The following is a 20,385-nucleotide window of genomic DNA, read 5'->3' on the forward strand; positions in this document are numbered from 1 at the left end:
CAGGCGCCCACCACCATGCCCGGCTAGTTTTTTGTATTTTTAGTAGAGATGGGATTTCACCGTGTTAGCCAGGATGCTCTCGATCTCCTGACCTCGTGATCCGCCCGCCTCGGCCTCCCAAAGTGCTGGGATTACAGGCGTGAGCCACCGCGCCTGGCTGACAAATTCTTAACTAATCTATGTGCTCTTTGCCCCCAGGCATACAGCTGCCAACTATGTGGGTTGACAGAATTATAACCATATTTGCTGCTGTTTCTGACAGAAGACAAGCCAAAGTCGCTCTTTTCACATGTGGGTTTTTATTTCTAGTCCTTCACATTGACCACAGAATCGCCTGTGGCTTCCAAACCTGTCACAAGCAGTTTGTTGTTGCTCTTCTGTATGTGATTAAGTGGATTTACCTTTTGTATACTCATCGCTACCATCTCTGTTTATCATCCATTTAGGGACCTTAGACAAGGTACAAGACAAAGAGAAGAGGGCATGTGGGGTGAAGCTCACTAGCTGCCTGCCTGATTTTTCTGCACACAGGTGAGATATTCCTGCACATCCTCTGGGGACCCCAGAATGAGGGGGACTCGCTGGTGAATTGCCTCAGGCTTCACGTCCAGTACAGGCTGGGTCCCCGTGGTCGCCAAGCCTCCTGCCTGCTCAATGATGTAGGCCACAGGATTGCATTCATACAGGAGCCGGAGCTGTGGAGGAACAGAGGCAGGTGAATAAACTCTGCAAGTGGCCAAATGTCTCGAGCCATGCCCCTAAAGTTGGGGGAGCAGTTTGCACTGTGGAGCTTCCATCTGGCTAGCATGAGTGCACCATGCCCCTCACAAGAGAGGGCCCGAGCTTTAGAGCCTACAGCAGGCCAGATGCATCAGATGGCGCTCATCCAGAAGCTTTGGGGCCCCTCTGGCCAGGTGGCTGAGCCAGGTATCTGCCCATCTTGTGATCCCTGTGCTTACCAGGGAGCTGCCTCTTGACTTGGATGAGATCTAGGCTCCTATTTCTCGGTTCAATAAGGGCAAACTGATGCTGCAGACCTGGGTGGAAGCCTTTGTATGTGAGACCTCAAGGCTGGTAAAGAGTCAAGCTTGGATGGGACAGTAAGCTGGGCATGCCGGTTTGCCTCTCTGGGGACAGCCACAGTGGCTGGGATTGTGTGGAGGAACTCCACATCTTAAGCTTTGACTTTTCTAACTAGTTTGCTGGTGTTTCAATGGTCTTGTCTTTTGCCCCTTTAGACTAAGTGAAATCCCATCGTTTGCATCCTGTACTTCCCCTCTGGTACCACTCATCACACTGAGGCCTCTTTAATGCCTGGCTTCCATCCTAGCTGGTCCCTGTACTATCTCCACTCTCAGTAGTGCCTGACACATTGAAAGTGTTGGTTCCTCTGTGTAATCCCAGCATTTTGGGAGGCCGAGGCAAAAGGATCACTTGAGTCCAGGAAGTTGAGATCCCATTTGAGATACTGAGACCCCACCTCTACAAAAAATTTAAAAATTAACCAGGTGTGGTAGTGCACACCTGTGATCCCAGCTATTCAGGAAGCTGAAGTGGGAGGATCAACTGAGCCCCGGAGTTCAAGGCTGCAGTAAGCTGTGATCACACTACTGCCCTTCAGTCTAGGAGACAGAGTGAGAGCCTGTCTCAAAAACAAAGGAAGGGTCCAAGCAAGGCCACTGTGTTTCCTGCACTAGGGGTCCCAGCCGAGGGCAGAAATTGGGTTGAAATCAGCCTGTGCCCTGCTTGCCAGTCTCTGCACAAGACCCCGGGCTGAGCCTGTTCGGAGGAAGGAAGGCCCCTCTCCTCTGACCCTCCTGCAGGCACGTGAGAACTGGCAGGAGGCCGCCTGTGTCCTGTGAGTACGCGGTGAATAGAAATGAATGGGGTTGGATTGAATGGACCTTTTAGGTCTATTTCTGTGATGATGTCATGACGCCCCCAGCCTGACGCACGACACACACCCCCATCACCTTAGATTCAGGGTGTCGTTCTGGCCGAAGGCCCTGCTGCTGTGCATGACTCCGTATCATCTTCTCCTTTCTCCCCATCAGTGCAACCTGTGTGACTTCCCAGAAGTTCATTCTCCACTATCACCTTGCAAAATGGTTGACCCAGCTGTGTGCAGCCTTTCCTTACCATTCTTTTCTTCCAGTCCGTTTTGGTGATACATTTAAACTACTTTCAGAAACAGTCACATATTATGGTGAATTTTTTCTATTGTTCTATTATATATTTATATGTTATTACGTTATTATATATCACAGTATATATTTATATATTATATGTTGTTATATTTTTTCTATTGTATATATTATATATATTAAGGAGAGAAACACGATATATTTGGCCTAGGCTGGAGATCCAGGCATTCAAGAGAAAGTAGGTGAAGACTCCATGGGGGTATTTACTGCCATTTTGGTCAGACAGTGTAAGATGCCCTCACCCTAGACCTCTGGCTCTTAAAGTAATGGGTGCCCAGAAGGGTGTAAAAAAGCTGTGGTGCATGCAGGCTGTCTGGGGGCAGATAGTTCTGTCCTTCATTACCCACAGGAGGGACACGGGAGGCCACGCTGTCCAGGACAGTCTAGCCAAGGAGACCCTCACCTTGACAGCCTGTAGCGCTCAGCATTTTTCTCCCCTTTTATGGGAGGGATTTGGGGTATCAGACAATAAAGTCTCAGACTGTAATCAATTACCCTGTTGACTGAAATACTTTAACCAAAAAAAGCTCAGCCTTAGTACATAATGTGCTTGTCTTGGAGCCAAGTTACTTTTGCTCTGACCTCAGATGCCCCTGTTGTAGGAAATTTAATACCAAAATGCCCAGGACTTCATGGCACCTTGGCCTACAGGCCATGTGACATGTGACCTGTACTTTTTTTTGTTTGTTTGTTTGAGACCGAGTCTCGCTTTGTCGCCCAGGCTGGAGTGCAGTGGCGCGATCTCGGCTCACTGCAAGCTCCACCTCCCAGGTTCAAGCCATTCTCCTGCCTCAGCGTCCCGAGTAGCTGGGACTATAGGCATGCGCCACCATGCCCAGCTAATTTTTTTATTATTATTATTTTCAGTAAAGACGGGGTTTCACCATGTTAGCCAGGATGGTCTGGATCTCCTGATCTCGTGATCTGCCCGACTTGGTCTCCCAAAGTGCTGGGATTACAGGCCTGAGCCACCGCACCCGACCATGACCTGTACTTTCTCTGCAATTAAATCTACACAGCTATACAGATGCAGGCACACACAGCGTAGGAATTTGCACATGCACGCACAGACACACACACAGAGGTGGGCACAGGGACCATGACAGCAGAAACGCAGAGATCAGGATCCAACAGAAGTTTCAGAATGGGTGGTGGTTATGCGCAGCAAACGCAGATCTATCTATGGAGTGACGTGTGCTTACAGGATATGAGTATGTGATCCCATGTGGGTATTTTCTGACTCATTTATAATCATCTGAATAATCAGTAGTAATTGATCTTTATGTTCTCCCCAGTGTAACTGAGTAAGTGACCAGAGTGGTTCTAAGAATTTCCACATCTTCGCCGGGCGCGGTGGCTCAGCCTGTAATCCCAGCACTTTGGGAGGCCAAGGCGGGCAGATGATGAGGTCAGGAGATCGAGACCATCCTGACTAACACGGTGAAACCCCGTCTCTACTAAAAGTACAAAACATTAGCCTGGAGTGGTGGCGTCTGTAGTCCCAGCTACTCGGGAGGCTGAGGCAGGAGAATGGTGTGAACCCGGGAGGCGGAGCTTGCGGTGAGCCGAGATTGCGCCACTGCACTCCAGCCTGGACAACAGAGCAAAACTCTGTCCCCCCCCAAAAAAAAAACAAAAAAGAATTTCCACGTCTTCTACTTGCCTCACTCAGTCCTCCGTGGCGCTTAGCTTCCCTTCAGCGCCTCTTCTGCAGGCTTATCGGTGTGCTTAGCTCAGTGGGTGAACACACTCGGGCTAAGCACTCACACGGAGAGAAACACCTGATACACCAACCTATTGAAGTCTCTCTGGCTTCCGTGTGCTGTGTTAGATCTCTCAGCATGGCTTTGATTCCTAGCATTCGAATAACTCGAATCTCAAGGTGACTCTGAGAGACAGAAAAATGTGTTGCTGGCTGTTAGTGTGTCAGAGAAAACAGAGGCCTTTATTTGATTTCACTACTTACCTACTATTTCTGTGATCGGCTGAAATTCAGATGCATTTTTATGGGAGGTTCTATGCAAGACAGCTGGATCATAAGATTCTCACTTGATAATACAAGTATTTTCAGTTTTGCATCATTAAATTGCAATTAGACCTTCCAGAAACTACCTTTCCAGATATATTGGCTGAGTTCTGAGCAGAAGTTCTTATTCTAGGGTTTGGAAATTCTCTAGGGGATATTTGGGTGGACTTCAGGGCATCAATGAACCCCCTCAACGTGTAATGTGTATGTAATGTGTACGTTTACATGCATTTGTTCTGGGAAGTGTGTTGATAAGTTTTATTAGGCTCCCTATGGGGTCCATGATACCAAATCAGCTGGTGCTGAAGCTAAAAGTCAGATGCAGCCTGTGGAAAGTGAGACACACAGCAGGCTTCCGGTGAATGGCGGGTGTGAGGCTGGAGGGGGTAAGACCAGTGAGAATCACCAGTCACATAACGTCAGCCTGTTTGCCTCCTTCTTCAAACCTCCCACAGCCTGGAGACTCACTCAAGGGAAATACAGCTCCCTGTATTTTTCCTCCCCTGCCCGTCCCCACACAGACATGCCATGAAGCAGTGCAGTAGCCAAACAGCAGGCGTGAGGGGAGGGAGCTCCCCTCCTCCCCGACCCGATGCACAGCCAGTGGGCAAGGGAGAATTACCTTGCCCTTAGGGCTCTTCTGGTTGGCTGGGTACAGGAAGATTCCTCCATAGACCAGGGTGCGGTGCACGTCAGCCACCATGGAGCCCACGTACCTGGCCCCATAGGGAGCACTGCCATCCTAGAAGACAGAAAGAGAAGAGGCAAGATCCAGTGGCTTTCAGAATTAGCTTGCACCTACTCGCAGTCACAAGTCCAGTTGGTGTGACCTCTGCCTTCTTGATCCCCTATCCTCCACCCACTAGTGTAGGAATTGAAAAGATTATATAATTGTGCATTTCATTCGTGATGAGCTCCTCAAACCTTACGGTGTGACTGGACTTACCAAATGTAGGACTGCTTAAAGGATGAGACAATATCCTGCAGCAATCTTAAAAGAGTCTCTAAACAAACAAACAGAAAGAAAAAGGAAGTCGCCCATCCCACATGCAGTGCCACCTACAGGCTCAAAATAAAGGGATGGAAGGCAAACATAGAAAACAGAGAAAAGCAGGGGCTACAATCTTAATTTCAGACAAAATAGACTTTAAACCAATAAAGTTCAAAAAAGACAAAGAAGGATATTACATAATTGTAAAGGCCTCAATTCAACAAGAAGGCCTAACTATCCTAAATGATATGCACCCAACACAGGGGTACTCAGATTCATAAAGCAAGCTCTTAGACTCCCACGCAATCATAGTGGGAGACTTCAACACCCCACTGACAGTGATCACTGAAGTAGAAAATTAACGAAGACACTCAAGACCTCAAATCAACACTAGACCAAATGAATCTGTTAGACATCTATAGAACTATATCTACAGAACATCTATAGAATAGAAAGCTATAGAACTCTCCACCCAAAACCAGCAAAATATACATTCTTTTCATCACACATAGCACATACACTAAAATTGAACACACCCTCAGACATGAAACAATCCTCAGCAAATGCAAAAGAACTGAACTTACACCAGCCACTCTCCAACCACAGCTCAATAAAAATTGAAATTGAGACTAAGAAAATCACTCAGACTATACAATTACATGAAAATTAAACAACTTGCTCCTGAATGACTTTTGGATAAAAAATGAAATTAAGGCAGAAATCAAGAGATTCTTTGAAACTGGTGAGAACAAAGATAAAATAACCAGAATTTCTGGGACACAGCTAAGGCAGTGTTAAGAGGAAAATTTATAGCACTAAATTCCCACATCAAAAAGTTAAAAAGATCTCAGATTAACAACCTAATAGCACAACCAAAAGAACTAGAGATGTAAGAGCAAACCAGCCCCAAAGCTAGCAAAAGACAAGAAATAATCAAAATCAGAGCTGAACTGAAGGAGACTCACACACACACACACACACACACACACATACACACACACACAATTCATGGCTGGGCCCTGTGACTCATGCCTGTAATCCCAGCACTTTGGGAGGACAAGGTGGGTGAATCACCTGAGGTCAGGAGTTCGAGACCAGCCCAACCAACATGGTGAAATCCCATCTCTACTAAAAATACAAAAATTAGACAGGTGTGGTGGTGTGTGTCTGTAATCCCAGCTATTCCGGAGGCTGAGGCAGGAGAATTGCTTGAACCTGGGAGGCAGAGGTTGCAGTGAGCCGAGATTGCACCACTGCACTCCAGCCTAGGTGACAGTGTGAGACTCCGTCTAAAAAAAAAAAAAAAAAAAAAAATCAAAAGATCAATGAATCTAGGAGTTTGTTTTTTGAAAAAAAAAAAAAACTGATAAGATAGATAGACTGCTCACTAGATTAATAGAGAAAAATAGAGAGACGATCCAAATAAATTCAACGAGAAATACCAAAGGGGATATTACCACTGACACCACAGAAATACAAACCATCAGAGACTACTGTGAACACCTCTATGTACTCACACTAGAAAATCTAGAAGAAATGGAAAAATTCCTGGACACATACACTCTCCTGCAACAGCCAGGAAGAAACTGAATCCCTGAACAGACCAATAACAAACTCCAAAATTAAATCAGTAAAAATAGCCTATCATCCAAAAAAAGCCTATAACCAGAGAGATTCAGAGCCGAATTCTACGAGATATATAAAGAAGAGCTGATACCATTTCCACTGAAACTGTTCCAAAAAAACTGAAGAGGAAAGACTCCTCCCCAACTCATTCTATAAGGCCAGCATCATTCTGATACCAAAACCTGGCAGACACACAATAAAAAAAAAAAAAAAAAAAACTTCAGGCCAATATTCTTGATGAATATTGATGCAAAAATCCTCATCAAAATACACAGCAGCAGCACCTTATAAAGCTTATCCACCACAGTCAAGTAGGCTTTATCCCTGGGATGCAAGGTTGGGTCAACATACACAAATCAATAAATGTGATTCATCACATAAAATGAACTAAGGACAAAAACCACTTGATTATCTCAATAAATGCAGAAAAAGGCTTTCAATGAAATTCAATACCTCTTCATGTTACAAACTCTCAACAAACTAGGTATTGAATGAACATACCTCAAAATAATAAGCTCCATCTATGACAAACCCACAGCCAACATTATGCTGAATGGGCAAAAGCTGGAAGCACTCCCCTTGAAAACTGGCACAAGAAAAGGATGCCCTCTCTCACCAGTCCTATTCAGCATAGTATTGGAAGTTATGGCCAGAACAATCAGGCAAAAGAAATAAGTAAAGGGCATCCAAATAGCAAAATAGGAAGTCAAACTATCCCTCTTTGCAGATGACATGATTGTATAGCTAGAAAACCCCATAGTATTGGTCGGCTGGGCATGGTGGTTCACACCTGTAATCCCAGCACTTTGGGAGGCCGAGGTGGGCAGATCACGAGGTCAGGAGATCGAGACCATCCTGGTTAACACAGTGTAACTCCGTCTCTACTAAAAATACAAAAAATCAGCTGGGCGTGGTGGCAGGCACCTGTAGTCTCAGCTACTTGAGAGGCTGAGGCAGGAGAATGGTGTGAACCTGGGAGGTGGAGCTTGCAGTGAGCCAAGATCACGCCACTGCACTCCAGCCTGGACAACAGAGTGAGACTCTGTCTCAAAATAAAAAAAAAAAGAAAAAGAAAAAAAGAAAACCACATAGTATTGGTCCAAAAGCTCCTTAAGCTGATAAACAGCTTCAGCAGAGTTTCAAGATACGAAATGAACATACAAAAAAATCATTAGCATCCCTACAGCAAAAACAGCCAGGCCAAGAGCCAAATCAGGAACATAATCCCTTTCACAATTGCCACAAAAATAATAAAATCCCTAGGAATAGAGCTAGCCATGGAGGTAAAAGAGTTCTATAATAAGAGCTACAAAACATTGCTCAAAGAAATCAGAGATGACACAAACAAATGGAAAAACATTCCATGCTTATGGATATAAAGGATCAATATTGTTAAAATGGGCATACTACCCAAAGCAATTTACAGATTCAGTGCTGTTCCTATGAAACTACCAATGACATTTTTCACAGAACTAGAAAAAGACTTTTAAAATTCATACAGAACCATAAAGAGACAGAATAGCCAAGGCAATCCTAAGCAAAAAGAACAAAGCTGGAGGTACCACATTACTTGACTTCAAACTATACTACAGGGCTACAATAACCAAAACAGCATGGCACTGGTACAAAAACAGACAAATAGACCAATGTAACACAATAGAGAATCCAGAAATAAGGTCATACACCTACAACCATTTGACCTTCAACAAAGCTGACAAAAACAAGCAATGAGGAAATGACTTCCTATTCAATAAATGGTGCTGAGATAACTAGCTAGCCATATGCAGAAGGTTGAAACTGGACCACTTCCTTATACCATATACAAAAACTAACTCAAGATGGATTAAAAACTTAATGTGAAACCCCAAACCATAAAAACCCTGGAAGACAACCTAGGCAATACCATTCTGGATGTAGGCATGGGCAAAGAATTCATGACAAAGACACCAAAAGCAATTGCAACGAAAACAAAAATTGCCAAATGATATCTAATTAAACTAAGGAGCTTCTGCACAGCAAAAGAAACTGTCAATAAACAAGACAACCCACAGAATGGGAGAAAATTTCTGCAAACTATACATCTGAGAAAACTCTAATATCCACCACCTATAAGGAGCTTAAATATATAAGGGGAAAAAAAAACATTAAAAAATGGGCAAAGGACATGAACAGACACTTTTCAAAAGAAGACACACCCAGCCTGGCCAATATGGTGAAACCCCATCTCTACTAAAGATACAAACATTAGCTGGGCATGGTGGCACGTGCCTGTAGTCCCAGCTACTTGGGAGGCTGAGGCAGAAGAATCACTTGAACCCAGGAGGCGGAGGTTGCAGTGAGCTGAGATCGTGCCACTGCACTCCAGCATGGGTGACAGAGAGAGACTCCCTCTCAAAAAAGAAAAAAAAAAAAAAAAGAAGACATACATGCAGCCAAAAAGCATATGAAAAAAGCTCAATATCATTGCTCATTAGAGAAATGCAAATCAAAACCACAATGAGATACCATCTCACACCAGTCAGAATGACAATTATTTAAAAATCAAAATGTAACAGATGCTGGCAAGGTTGCAGAGAAAAGGGAATGTTTATGCATTGTTGGTGGGAGTGTAAATCAGTTCAACCATTGTGGAAAGCAGTGTAATGATCTCTCAAACAGCTAAAAGCAGCCATCCCATTTGACCCAGCCGTCCCATGACTGGGTATATACCCAAAGGAATAGAAATCATTCTATTGTAAAGACACATGGATGTGTATGTTCACTGCAACACTATTCACAATAGCAAAGACATGGAATCAACCTAGATGCCCATCAGTGGTGGACTGGATAAAGAAAATGTGCTACATATACACAATGGAATACTATGCAGCCGTAAAGAAGAATGACATCATGTTTCTGCAGGAACATGGGTGGAGCTGAAGGCCTAATTATCTTAAGTAAACTAACACAGAAATAGGAAACCAGATGCTACATGTTCTCACTTACAAGTAGGAGCTAAATGATGAGAAACTCATGGACACAAAGAGGGAAACAACAGGCACTGGGGCCTACTTGAGGGTGGAGAGAGGGAGGAAGGGGAGGAGCAGAAAAGAGAAGTATTGGATACCAGGTTTAGTACCTGGGAGACCAAACAATCTGTACAACAAACCCCCATGACACGAGTTTACTTATATAACAAACTTGCACAACTACCCCTGAATCCAAAATAAAAGTGTGGAAAATAAAATCACACCTGCATCACAGGAATGTGTTCTGGTGTCTAAACCACTGTGGGATGAATATAGTTAACAATAATATCTGACATTTTCAAAAAGCTAGAAGGAGGATATTGAATGTTCCCAACACAGAGAAATAATAAATGTTTGAGATGATGGATTTCCTAATTATACTGATCTGATCACTGTACATTATATATAATGAAACATCACTATATATCCCATAAATATGTACAATCATTATATGTCAATTAAAAATAAAACAATGGGCCTGGCGTGGTGGCTCACGCCTGTAATCCCAGCACTTTGGGAGGCCGAGGCAGGTGGATCACCTGTGGTCAGGCATTCAAGACCAGCCTGACCAACATGGTGAAATCCCGTCTCTACTAAAAGTACAAAAATTAGCCGGGTGTGGTGGCGGAAGCCTGCAATCCCAGCTACTCGGGAGGCTGAGGCAGGAGAATCACTTGAACTGGGGAGGTGGAGGTTGTGGTGAGCCGAGATCGCGCCATTGCACTTCAGTCTTGGCAACAAGAGGGAAAGTCCATCTCAAAATAAAAATAGATACATAAATAAATAAAATAAAGTTAAATAAATAAAATGATGACAATTTTAATGATTAGTCTCCTCCTCCATAATTCATGGTCACCATCTTTTTTAGTTTTTATGGCTCACACTTGGCACTGCACCAACAGGTGGAATTTGTGAAAAATGTAAGGAAATATTTCTGCTAATTAGGTGAGTCCAATGCTCTAACAATTGTCAAAAATGAAAATGAATGCAAAACAAACTACCAGAGCCCTGAAGCAGTGTTTCTCATTCATTTCCTCCACAATAAGCAGATTCCTGAGAATGGCCTGATTCACATTCCTCTTCCCTTCCAGATACGGAATTGGGTGCTCTGCAGCTGGGCTTCTGTCCTGTCCACACCCAGCAGGTGCACAGCTCATAAAGCAGGAAGAGGAACCGGGGTGGAGGAGGCAGAAACTCCATAGCCAGCAGGGAGGCGCTGTCTCCCCTGAGGTTAGGCAGCCCTGAACCACGCACCTGTGTGTGGGAGTGAGGATTCTTCCCCACGTGATTGTTTCCAAGCAGGCTCACGTTGTGGTTAAGGGGATGGGTTGACAGCCAGAATGCTTGGGTTCGAATCCTGGCTCAGCCACTTACCTTGGATAAGTAATTGAACTACTCTGTGCCTCAGCTTCCCCATCTGTACCTGCCTCCAAGAGTTGTTATGAGATAAAAGGAGCTATTACACGTAAAACACTAAAATAGGGCTTACGACATGTTAATCACCCAATACATGTTAGCTATTATTATTATCACCTTGAAACACCCCCAAATCGTAATTACAATGAACATCATCATATTCCGTTGTCTTCTAGTTGCATGCCGTGAAACCACATTTAGACAAAAATTACCAAGTCTTCTCCTATTTTAGATACTTAACACTCTATCAGACCCGAGGTGAAGCACCTTGGCCTGACTTGAGAGTGAAGACTGAAGTGAGGTTCCAGAATTCTGTTTTACCAGAAATAATTCTACTTCTAAGAATGCCTTCATACCTTTTTTTTTTTTTTTTTTTTTTTTGAGACAGAGTCTTGCTCTGTTGCCCAGACCGGAGGGCAGTGATGCAATCTCAGTTCACCGCAGCCTCCTCTTCCTTTTGGGTTCAAGTGATTTTCATGCCTCGGCCTCCCAAGTAGCTGGGATTACAGACACCTACCAACCACACCCAGGTAATTTTTGTATTTTTAGTAGAGATGGTGTTTCACCATGTTGGCCAGGTTGTTTTCAAACTCCTGACCTCAAGTGATCTGCCCACCTTGGCCTTCCAAAGTGCTGGGATTACAAGCGTGAGCCACCATGCCCAGCCTTACTTCTAGGAATGCCTTCTAAGGGAATTTTCAGATTAGAAAAATGAGGTACAAAGGGGCTCACTACAGCATTATTTATGGAGTGAAAAGCTGGACACAGCCTAAGTGTGGAACAACCTGAGAATGATTAAGCATGTTACGGTACAGCAATGTGCTTTTGAAGAACTTTTACTGACTCGGAAATGCTCGTGAAGTCAGTAGAAAAGCAGGTTTAAAAACTGTTTCCAGTTGAACCACATTTGATAACTGGGTAAGCACATTTGCAGAAAACAAACCCTAGAGAAATGTATCAAGATGTTCAGCCGAGCGTGGTCACTCACGCCTGTAGTCCCAGCACTTTGGTAGGCTGATGCCAGAGGATCACGAGGTCAGGAGATCGAGACCATCTTGGCCAACATGGTGAAACCCCGTTTCTACTAAAATACAAAAAACTAGCCAGATGTGGTGGCCCACAGTGGGGTTTTTGAGGGTGAAGCATCTTACACATGGATTTTGTTTACATTTTCTTATATTTTTTGGTGTCTTCCATGTGATGTGTTACACAGGAACATAATTTTTATATTTAGAGAAAACATTAAGTTATAAAATCAAAACATTTAAATACAGAAAGAATCTTTCAACAGACACACAGTGAACTCTCAGGAACTAGAGATGGAACCCATATTGCTAAGCTCCTAGTTTTTTAGCCCAGAAGGACTTGACATAACAGAGACAGGTGTTTCTACTCTTTAACTAACCTTTGCTCTGTAAAGAAAAGCTATGAGAAATCTATCAGTTAAAGATAGAGAGAGAGATAGATGATAGATAGATAGATAGATAGATAGATAGATAGATAGATAGATGACAGAGAGAGACGGAGAGAGAGAGAAAGAGAGATAGGTGAGAGTGCGGGAGGGAGCGAGGGCGGGAGGGAGCGAGGGCAGGAGGGAGGGATAACTATAGATGCTCGTAACTTGGGGGAGGGGAGCAAGGGCCTCTGAAGGTGTAGGATACAATTTGCCCTTGATGATTACACCCATTCATTTTTACAACACTGGGGAGAAACATCCTTGGCCCACATCTGCTTATTATGAGAGTGTTCCGAGAAAGCCACAGTTTTAGCAGAAAAAGCCCAGGAAAGTTCACCACAGAGTCCTTCTCCACCACATCAATGCTCCTGCTTAATCTTCTCATCAAACAATGGCAGTTTTGCAAGGGTTTTGCTGGAAAATCACTACAATCCTGATTTAGCTCCTTCTGACTTCTTTTTGTTTCCTAATCTTAAAAAACCTTTAAAGGGCACCCATTTCTCTTCGGCAAATAACATTATAAAGACAGCCTTGACAGGGTTAAATTCCCGTGCCTCAGTTCGTTACAGACGGATTAAAGGGTGGGTATGAGCCCTTACAAAAGCATCTGAACCTGATGGAGCTTATATTGAGAACTAAAGTTTATATTTTATGTTTTTAATCCCTTTTAATTTCATTTTTCCATGAACTTTTTGAGGGCCTCTCATATAATTATTTCTTCTAAAAGCAAATGCAACTGAGTGAGTGAATCTATAGGTTGGAGTTTAGTTTAAACAAATGACTTCAGAGAGGATCTGGCCTGAGCTCTGAATTTTGTAAATATGATCCCTACCTTCTTTATAAAGAATTTATCCTGGAAAAGCTCAAATGTAAAGATAAGTACTACCTTTAGAAGGTAAATTTTAGCTACATAAGATACTAAATGCTTATGAAGAAAGGCAGAGTCCATCATCTTCCTACTGACCACAGCCATGAACAGTGGCACCAACCTCTTTCAGCAAAGCCCCCGAAGCCACCGCCCAAACGGGACCCCACGGGGACAGCATTCTGTGCCACCTGGCTTTCTTCACTCACCTCAGGGAATTTCTTTTTCTGCACATATTCAGTGGTGGCCGCATCAAAGTACTTGGCGTAGCCCTCATTCAGGCTGTAAATCTTTCCTTTCTTCTTAATCTTGACATCTTTTTCCACCAGGACAAATTCACCAAGAGCCTAGCAACATGAAGAGAGATGCCAGGAAGAGGAGAGAAGCCAGGAAACAGAAGCCGACCGCAGGATCCCCACAAAGAGAGCAGGAGATGGGGGCCCTGCTGGCAGAGCCCAGGCTTGGCTGGGGTCACTCTGAGCCTGCCCTGTGGTGGTTTCACAACTGGTGGGAAGATCAGGGATCACATGGAGCCCACAGGAAGCCCAAGCAGTAACACAGCAAGCAGGAAGACAATTCAAAGGAAGAGGCCATAGTCTTCTTTCTCTTCCTTTGTGGCTTCCACTATCAGCGAGGTATGAGGAACCCAGCTGTGTGTATCTCCCCAGTTCTCACCCCCAGATTAACGTTTTCAGGAAGATGGGCCATCAACAGTGAGAGGAAGAAGTTACATTGTTGTATGAGGGATGCATTTTAACCATTAATTTGTGGTACAGTTATTTTGTTTATGTTAGTGATTAAACTGTAGAAACCATTCACAGTTTCTGCTATCCCAGTCTTATCTGGGGAAAAGAGGAAGAAACTGTGTTCACCCAGCATAAGGAAAAAGTTGGTAAAATCTAAAGGAATCCTCAGACACATTAATAGAACTACGCCCAGTCCCTCTGCAGTCCCCCTGGAGCCGCCGTGGTCAATACCTGCAGGGCATCTCCCAAATACCCCTTTGTCTAGTTCTGGTAATATCACTAAAAGTCATTAAAAATGTGATCAGCTTGTGGCAGATACCACCTTCAATGCTCGTGTCTGTCAAAGTCACTAGGAGGAAAATCAGAGCCTGGAAACCAGATCCATTTTGATGAATGTCAAAGATTTTGAGACAGTGAAAAACTCCAAAATGACAGCTCACAGTCGGCACCTAGGTCAGAAGGTTCCCACGGAACATCAGAGGTATTCCCAGGATAAAAAGAGACAAGGCCACAGAATGACTGCACATAGCAGAGGTGCGGCTACGAGAGCTGGCACTGTCTGTGTCCGAAACAAGCCAGTGCCAAGGAGACTCAGTAACAAAACAACTCAATCCTCTCCTGCCTAACATGAGTGACAAACGACTTCAATCTCCCTGCCTCCTAGATAAAAATTATTACGGTAACTAGTCATTGATTGCACCCACTTCCAGACAATATCCAATCCGGACTGACCCTCTCTTCCTCAAATCCTGTTTAGAATCACCAAGCAAGACCCCAAGTGCTATAAGCCCGTCTCAACTCCCTCCTTATGCAGCACCCCGCGTTTGCTCTGCAGTGCCTGCTAAATCTAACTTCCGGTTGTTACAGGTGCACGAGTGATGGTCTCTGACTCATGAGCTTTAATTCGCTGTGGGCATCTGTTGCTTTGGAGCAGCCCGGCGCTGATTTCTACTTCTGAAAAGTGCCCTGACTTGCTTTGAAGAATTAACTCTTCTCATTGGATGCCAGTCTAGGAAGACTCATATCTGGGCCCCTTGTAGGCCAAGGTCAGGCATGTGCCTTAGCTTGAAAATGAGACACCCTCCCTGGGATTGAAACCTGAGTGAGAGGCGCAGCACCAGGGCTGGTGTCCAGGCCAGACCGGCCATGTTGCGAGGCCACTGCCGTGCCTCCTGCTTCCTGGTGCTCTAGTCCTGCCCATTCCTAGCCAGGGTCCTCAGCTTTCCCATCAATGCAGTAACTCTTTTCACTTAGCTGAGCTGGGGTCAGTTTTACTCTTGCTTTTCAGCAAAGAGGGTGGAGATGTGCAACCGTCATCTGAACAGCGGCACTCCCTCACCACCTGGACAGAGGCGCTCAATCTGCATCAGGGTGGGTGAAAATGCCTTGTGTTGATCCACTCCTGGGGCTGGGGCTGGGGCTGGGGCTGGGACTCCCAGGCCCCGGGAATATTGTTTCCACAATTTTATTAACCTGGAAAATGTGTTCCTTTGTTCTGATTGTGTGGTCACCGGCAACCGCTGGTTTTTAATATGGGCTCTCATACACTCTGTTACCGATGATCAGAAACCAGATCCTTGTCACAAGAAACAACAGCTCCCATTTGTGAATGAGCGCCTTGACATTGAGCTTTATCCCACAATGGAGAGTTGGTTAAGAGGAGGTGGTCTCTCCGTGCCTGAACAATACGTGTGTTCGGACAAAATCAAATCACCAGTCCTGCAAACCCACAGGTCTCACAGGCTGTTTGACCCACCAGGGAATGCTGCTTCCATGAGCTGCTGGCCGCTCTCCACGGCATTTCTAACTGTGACACCTGCCACAAGCTGCCTCTGCTGGATGTCAAGCAGGACTAAGCTTTGTGCACTGGGTCTTTGCTCAAATGTCCTTTTTAGTAGGGTGATGTGATCCAAAGGGGTTTCAGGCTGATACACAGAGATCTGGAAAGATGCTATGGTTCAGCTCTTCCTTCCGTCATGTTGACAAGCTCTGGTGCCCACCCGGGTCCAGACTGGGCCCTGCTGTCAGGACTGAGGGCAGAAAACAGAGGATCTGTCTGTGCCTGGGAGTCCTTGAGTTGGGTGCCTGAGTCAAAGCACCTCCCACCACCTTTAGAACTGCTCAGAATGTTCTTGGAGATATTTTGCTTGTACTCAAGAGCAGTTATCTTGGAAATTCAGTGTGGTAGAGTAATTAAAGCACAGACTGCTGGAGCGTGACTCCTGATACCAGTCACTAGCTCGACCGTGCGCAAGTTACACTCTCTCTACACCTCACTTTCCCCATCTGAAAATGGGAAAACAGTAGGACATACCTCAGGGCCATTGCGACATTTAAATGCATTAATAGATGTAAATTTCATAGGGCAGGTACTTTACATTCCTACCACTTACGAAGAATTATCTAACTCTTAGCTGTTATTCTACAACAACTTTAGAAAGGGTGTTTTATTGTCTGAGGGTAATATTTGTAAGCCACAGAATTTCTCAGGGTTTGCCAGCTTCTTTGAACATAGGGCATTAGCAAACTGACACAGCGATGGGTCTTGGTCTATTGGGCGTATATGTGAAAGATTCTATTTGAAAAGTTTCTGGGTTTCCATACTGTAAACTCTGTTTTGTGAGTTAACTCCATGTCATTCTGAAATTTTGCAGACTCCTCCCTCCACACGTGTGCACTAACATGTGACTCCACAAGGAACGGCATGCGTGTTTGATCAACGCTCCATCTCCGCTGTCTGGAATGGTGCTTTGGGACACAGCAGATGCTCAACAAACATCTGTAAATCAAAACTTTAAATACCTACCTTTGGTCTAAGTGAACACAACAGGTTTTGACGTGTTCTTTGGTCAACATTATCTGAGTTTTCACAAGACCTCAGTATACTTGGCAAAGCATTTCACAAGTGACGGGCAAGGCATCCAGCATTTAAAAGTGAAATGCACAGAGCATTCTACTAGATGCTGCTGCTCTAACGAACCCAAGCTTCTGCTGGAAATTTGCAGAATTGTGATTCTTAAACCATGGAGTTCTCATAAGCCAAAGAGATTGAGTGAATTTTTGGAAAATGTGCTCCTTAAGGACAGGGCCTGAGTTGATGCAACTGGCTCTGCAGGACACTCCTACCCCCGAGTGCCCTCACTGTGAGAGAGGCCCTTCATGGTTTCTGGTGATGGCGTTGGCTCCCCAAACTACACTCTCAGGCCCCCTGGTCCCCAAAACAAGTATTAGGAATAACCAGGACATTATCGCAGAGAACTGGCATTAAGGCACAGAGGCCTATGGAGTCCCCAGGCACAGGTGATGCCATAATCTGTACCTACCGGGTCAAGCATGAAGAGGTCCACGCCTTGCCCTGTGGAGAGAGCCACCAGGGTTGCACTACCGTACAATGCATAACCTGCGGCCACAATATTGCGGCCACACTGCAGGGCGTCCTTTTCAGAAGGCTCATCCTCTGAGGTCTGCGGAAGAGAGGAGAGAAATGCCATGTGTTATTGTTGTCTCCAGAGAGAATCCTTTGCCAGGGGCCTGGGCTTCAGTCTCCTCAAACCACTGAAGGAAGCGCAGTTCTTAGAAATTTAAGCTGCTACGGCTGGGCACGGTGGCTCATGCCTGTAATCCCAGCACTTTGGGAGGTGAGACGGGTGGATCACGAGGTCAGGAGATCGAGACCATCCTGGCTAACACGGTGAAACCCCGTCTCTACTAAAATACAAAAAATAGCCGGGGATGGTGGTGGGCGCCTGTAGTCCCAGCTACTCGGGGGGCTGAGGCAGGAGAATGGCAGGAACCCGGGAGGCTATTTGGATATACATATTTTAAAACATTTTTCCCTTCTCTTGGGTTCCAAGATATAACCTTGAAGCAAACTGCAGAAGCCTTTTCTCTTAGCTTTAAAATAGCTCCCTTTCTCACCACAATACTCCCTGCACATTTAGCTAACTGCATGCTATTATCTATTATGTGCCTTCTTAGAAGTTCCAGGAGGTAATGTTGAGACAGAAAGACCAAACATGGAGACCTAGCTGCAAAATTCCAGAGATTACTTCAATGTGGCTAATTAACAACTCAGCCATTGTTGAGACGATGTCAGCCTGAGGTCCACGTGGATTGGCACCAAAGATAATCACAAAAACAAGACACAGAGATACGGCACTCAGCACAATTCCTGCATGCCCTCCTTAATCAAGTTTTCCTCTTTTAAACCCCTCCCTTCCCCTGAAATAGTCAAAGTGGTTGCTTTGATGGGAATCTGCCACTGCCCCTTTACTAGTCGTGGTTAATAAAGTCACTTTCTTTCTAGCCGGACTCACTCTTGTTAGCTGGACTCTGCAGGCAGTGAGCATGTGGACCTGCATTCAGCTACAATTTTAGTGGCCCATACAGTGTGCTCCGGGGGCCCGAGCCCACGGTCTGGTTTCTACTGGGCAGGGCTTAGGGCTGCCTGTGGGCTCCGGCTGCTTGTGGCTACCTGACCCCTTGGCCGGAACGCTAGGGAGTCTCCGGCAGCTGCCTAGATGCTTCTGTCTTGGGGATCCTCTCTTTCTCTTTCTGCTGCAGTGCCTGCTGCCTCCAATGTCTCACTGGTGCAATGAAAGTGACTTTAGAGAAGTGACAAACTTTGGGATTTGGGAACTTTGAAACTTTGGAACTTGGTGAGTTAGTCGGAGTGCATTTGACCACCGTCTGCCTCTTTTTGGGTGCCACTGGGGCTCTGCTCTATTTAGACTTGGCAGCTAGTGACACCATTTGAGCATTTTATGCATTTGTATTTGTGGCAGCCTTGGGGCCTTGCTGGGTTCAGGCTGTTCCAGGGCAGGGGTGGGGAGGGCATTGGAAACTGAGGTGAGGGATTTGGAGCTCTACTCAGCCCTCCCTCCCCTAACTTCTTCCAAGTCATCCTCCTGATTATCTTGGAGCCACCTACAGCCTTATTCCTCTTGGCCAAAAGCACCCATAGCTCCCTCTGGCTGGAAACAGTTCACCTCGACTGGTGACTTGCAAAGGTGGGAAGGGTTCATCCCACACCGTGCAGGTCTGGGGTGCTGAGGCTCTCCCTGACAGGAGACAAACCTGGGTACTGACTCCATGCCTGGCAGTGGCTGGAAGGCTCACAAAGCTCCCCTCCTTCCTTTCTCTTTCCTCTTCCTTCCTGTAAAACGTGACCTTTCTCCTCTACGTCTCTCTCTTTTCTTTTTCTCATTTCCTGTCCAATCCAGGGGTTCGCCTTGAAGGAGGAAAACAGTTTCCGACATCACAGCCTCTGATTTTGTCATCTTCTTTGGGACTGGTTACATATTCTGGCCCATTTTTGTGCACATTTTAAACTGATGGGCAAATTACAACAGGAAAAATTTAGAGTTCAAATAGTTAACCTTCACTGTGGAGTTCAGTAGAATCTTCTTTAGCTCCCTACCTTCCTCTCTTTTCGGCCTGCTTTAAATCTGCTGTTATGAAGCTGCTGGTGCTGAGACAAGACTCATTGTTTATGGTCTAAATCGAATATAAACATTGAAAACTCATTTGAAACTGAACAGAAAAAAAGGATAAAAGATTTAAAAAGAAAAAACCAACTGCCATAGAGACTGCTTTGCCCAAAATCGGCTGCCAGCTTCCCTTGGATTACCTACCAGGGCAAACAAAGTTAGCCGTGTGAACAGCTTCCAATTTTGTCAGAAAAATAACGTGGAGCCAGCCGTCTTTCATAGGTCAGTGAGTTCGTGATGCTCTCTCATGGCTAGAGTTCTCAGATAAAAGCTCTTCGATCTTTGTTTGTGTATGGATGCATACATGTTTAGATATGTGATGTACATGTTATCGTTATGTTCCGTGTCGCGTCTAGCATGCTACCAAGCTGGCTTATAAGTAATGAGTACACATAAATTAAGTTCAAATGCTTTCCAAGTTCACATGAATCTTGGATAAATAAAACTGGCTTCAAAATTATTTGTAAAATAAAAACAAAAATGCCTTCAGAGTCGTCAGCATACATTTGTATCTAAGCAAATAAATCTTATATTTGCCTCTGTTAAATGTTTGAAGTG

The 20,385-nt window shown here is 44.9% G+C and overlaps 1 protein-coding gene across 3 annotated transcripts in view; it reads right to left on the bottom strand.

Annotated features, from left to right (window-relative positions):
- Window positions 1-280: 280 nt before the first annotated feature.
- FBP2 (fructose-bisphosphatase 2) overlaps window positions 281-20,385 on the bottom strand; it is a 36,973-nt gene continuing 16,868 nt past the window's right edge. Inside the window, exons 4-7 of one of the 3 annotated variants that reach the window (XM_007969935.3) lie at window positions 17,662-17,802; window positions 13,802-13,939; window positions 4,853-4,972; window positions 281-695 (exon numbers count right to left, since the gene is read on the bottom strand). In XM_007969935.3, the coding sequence (XP_007968126.1) occupies window positions 501-695; window positions 4,853-4,972; window positions 13,802-13,939; window positions 17,662-17,802 (594 nt within the window). In that variant the 3' untranslated portion in view covers window positions 281-500. Of the gene's footprint in view, window positions 4,973-13,801; window positions 13,940-17,661; window positions 17,803-20,385 lie in introns of all 3 variants that reach the window. The other 2 variants (XM_007969936.3, XM_037998726.2) reach the window with 2 other exon arrangements.

The sequence above is a fragment of the Chlorocebus sabaeus genome, chromosome 12, assembly GCF_047675955.1.
Source record: "Chlorocebus sabaeus isolate Y175 chromosome 12, mChlSab1.0.hap1, whole genome shotgun sequence".
In the NCBI taxonomy this organism is placed as follows: Eukaryota; Metazoa; Chordata; class Mammalia; order Primates; family Cercopithecidae; genus Chlorocebus; species Chlorocebus sabaeus.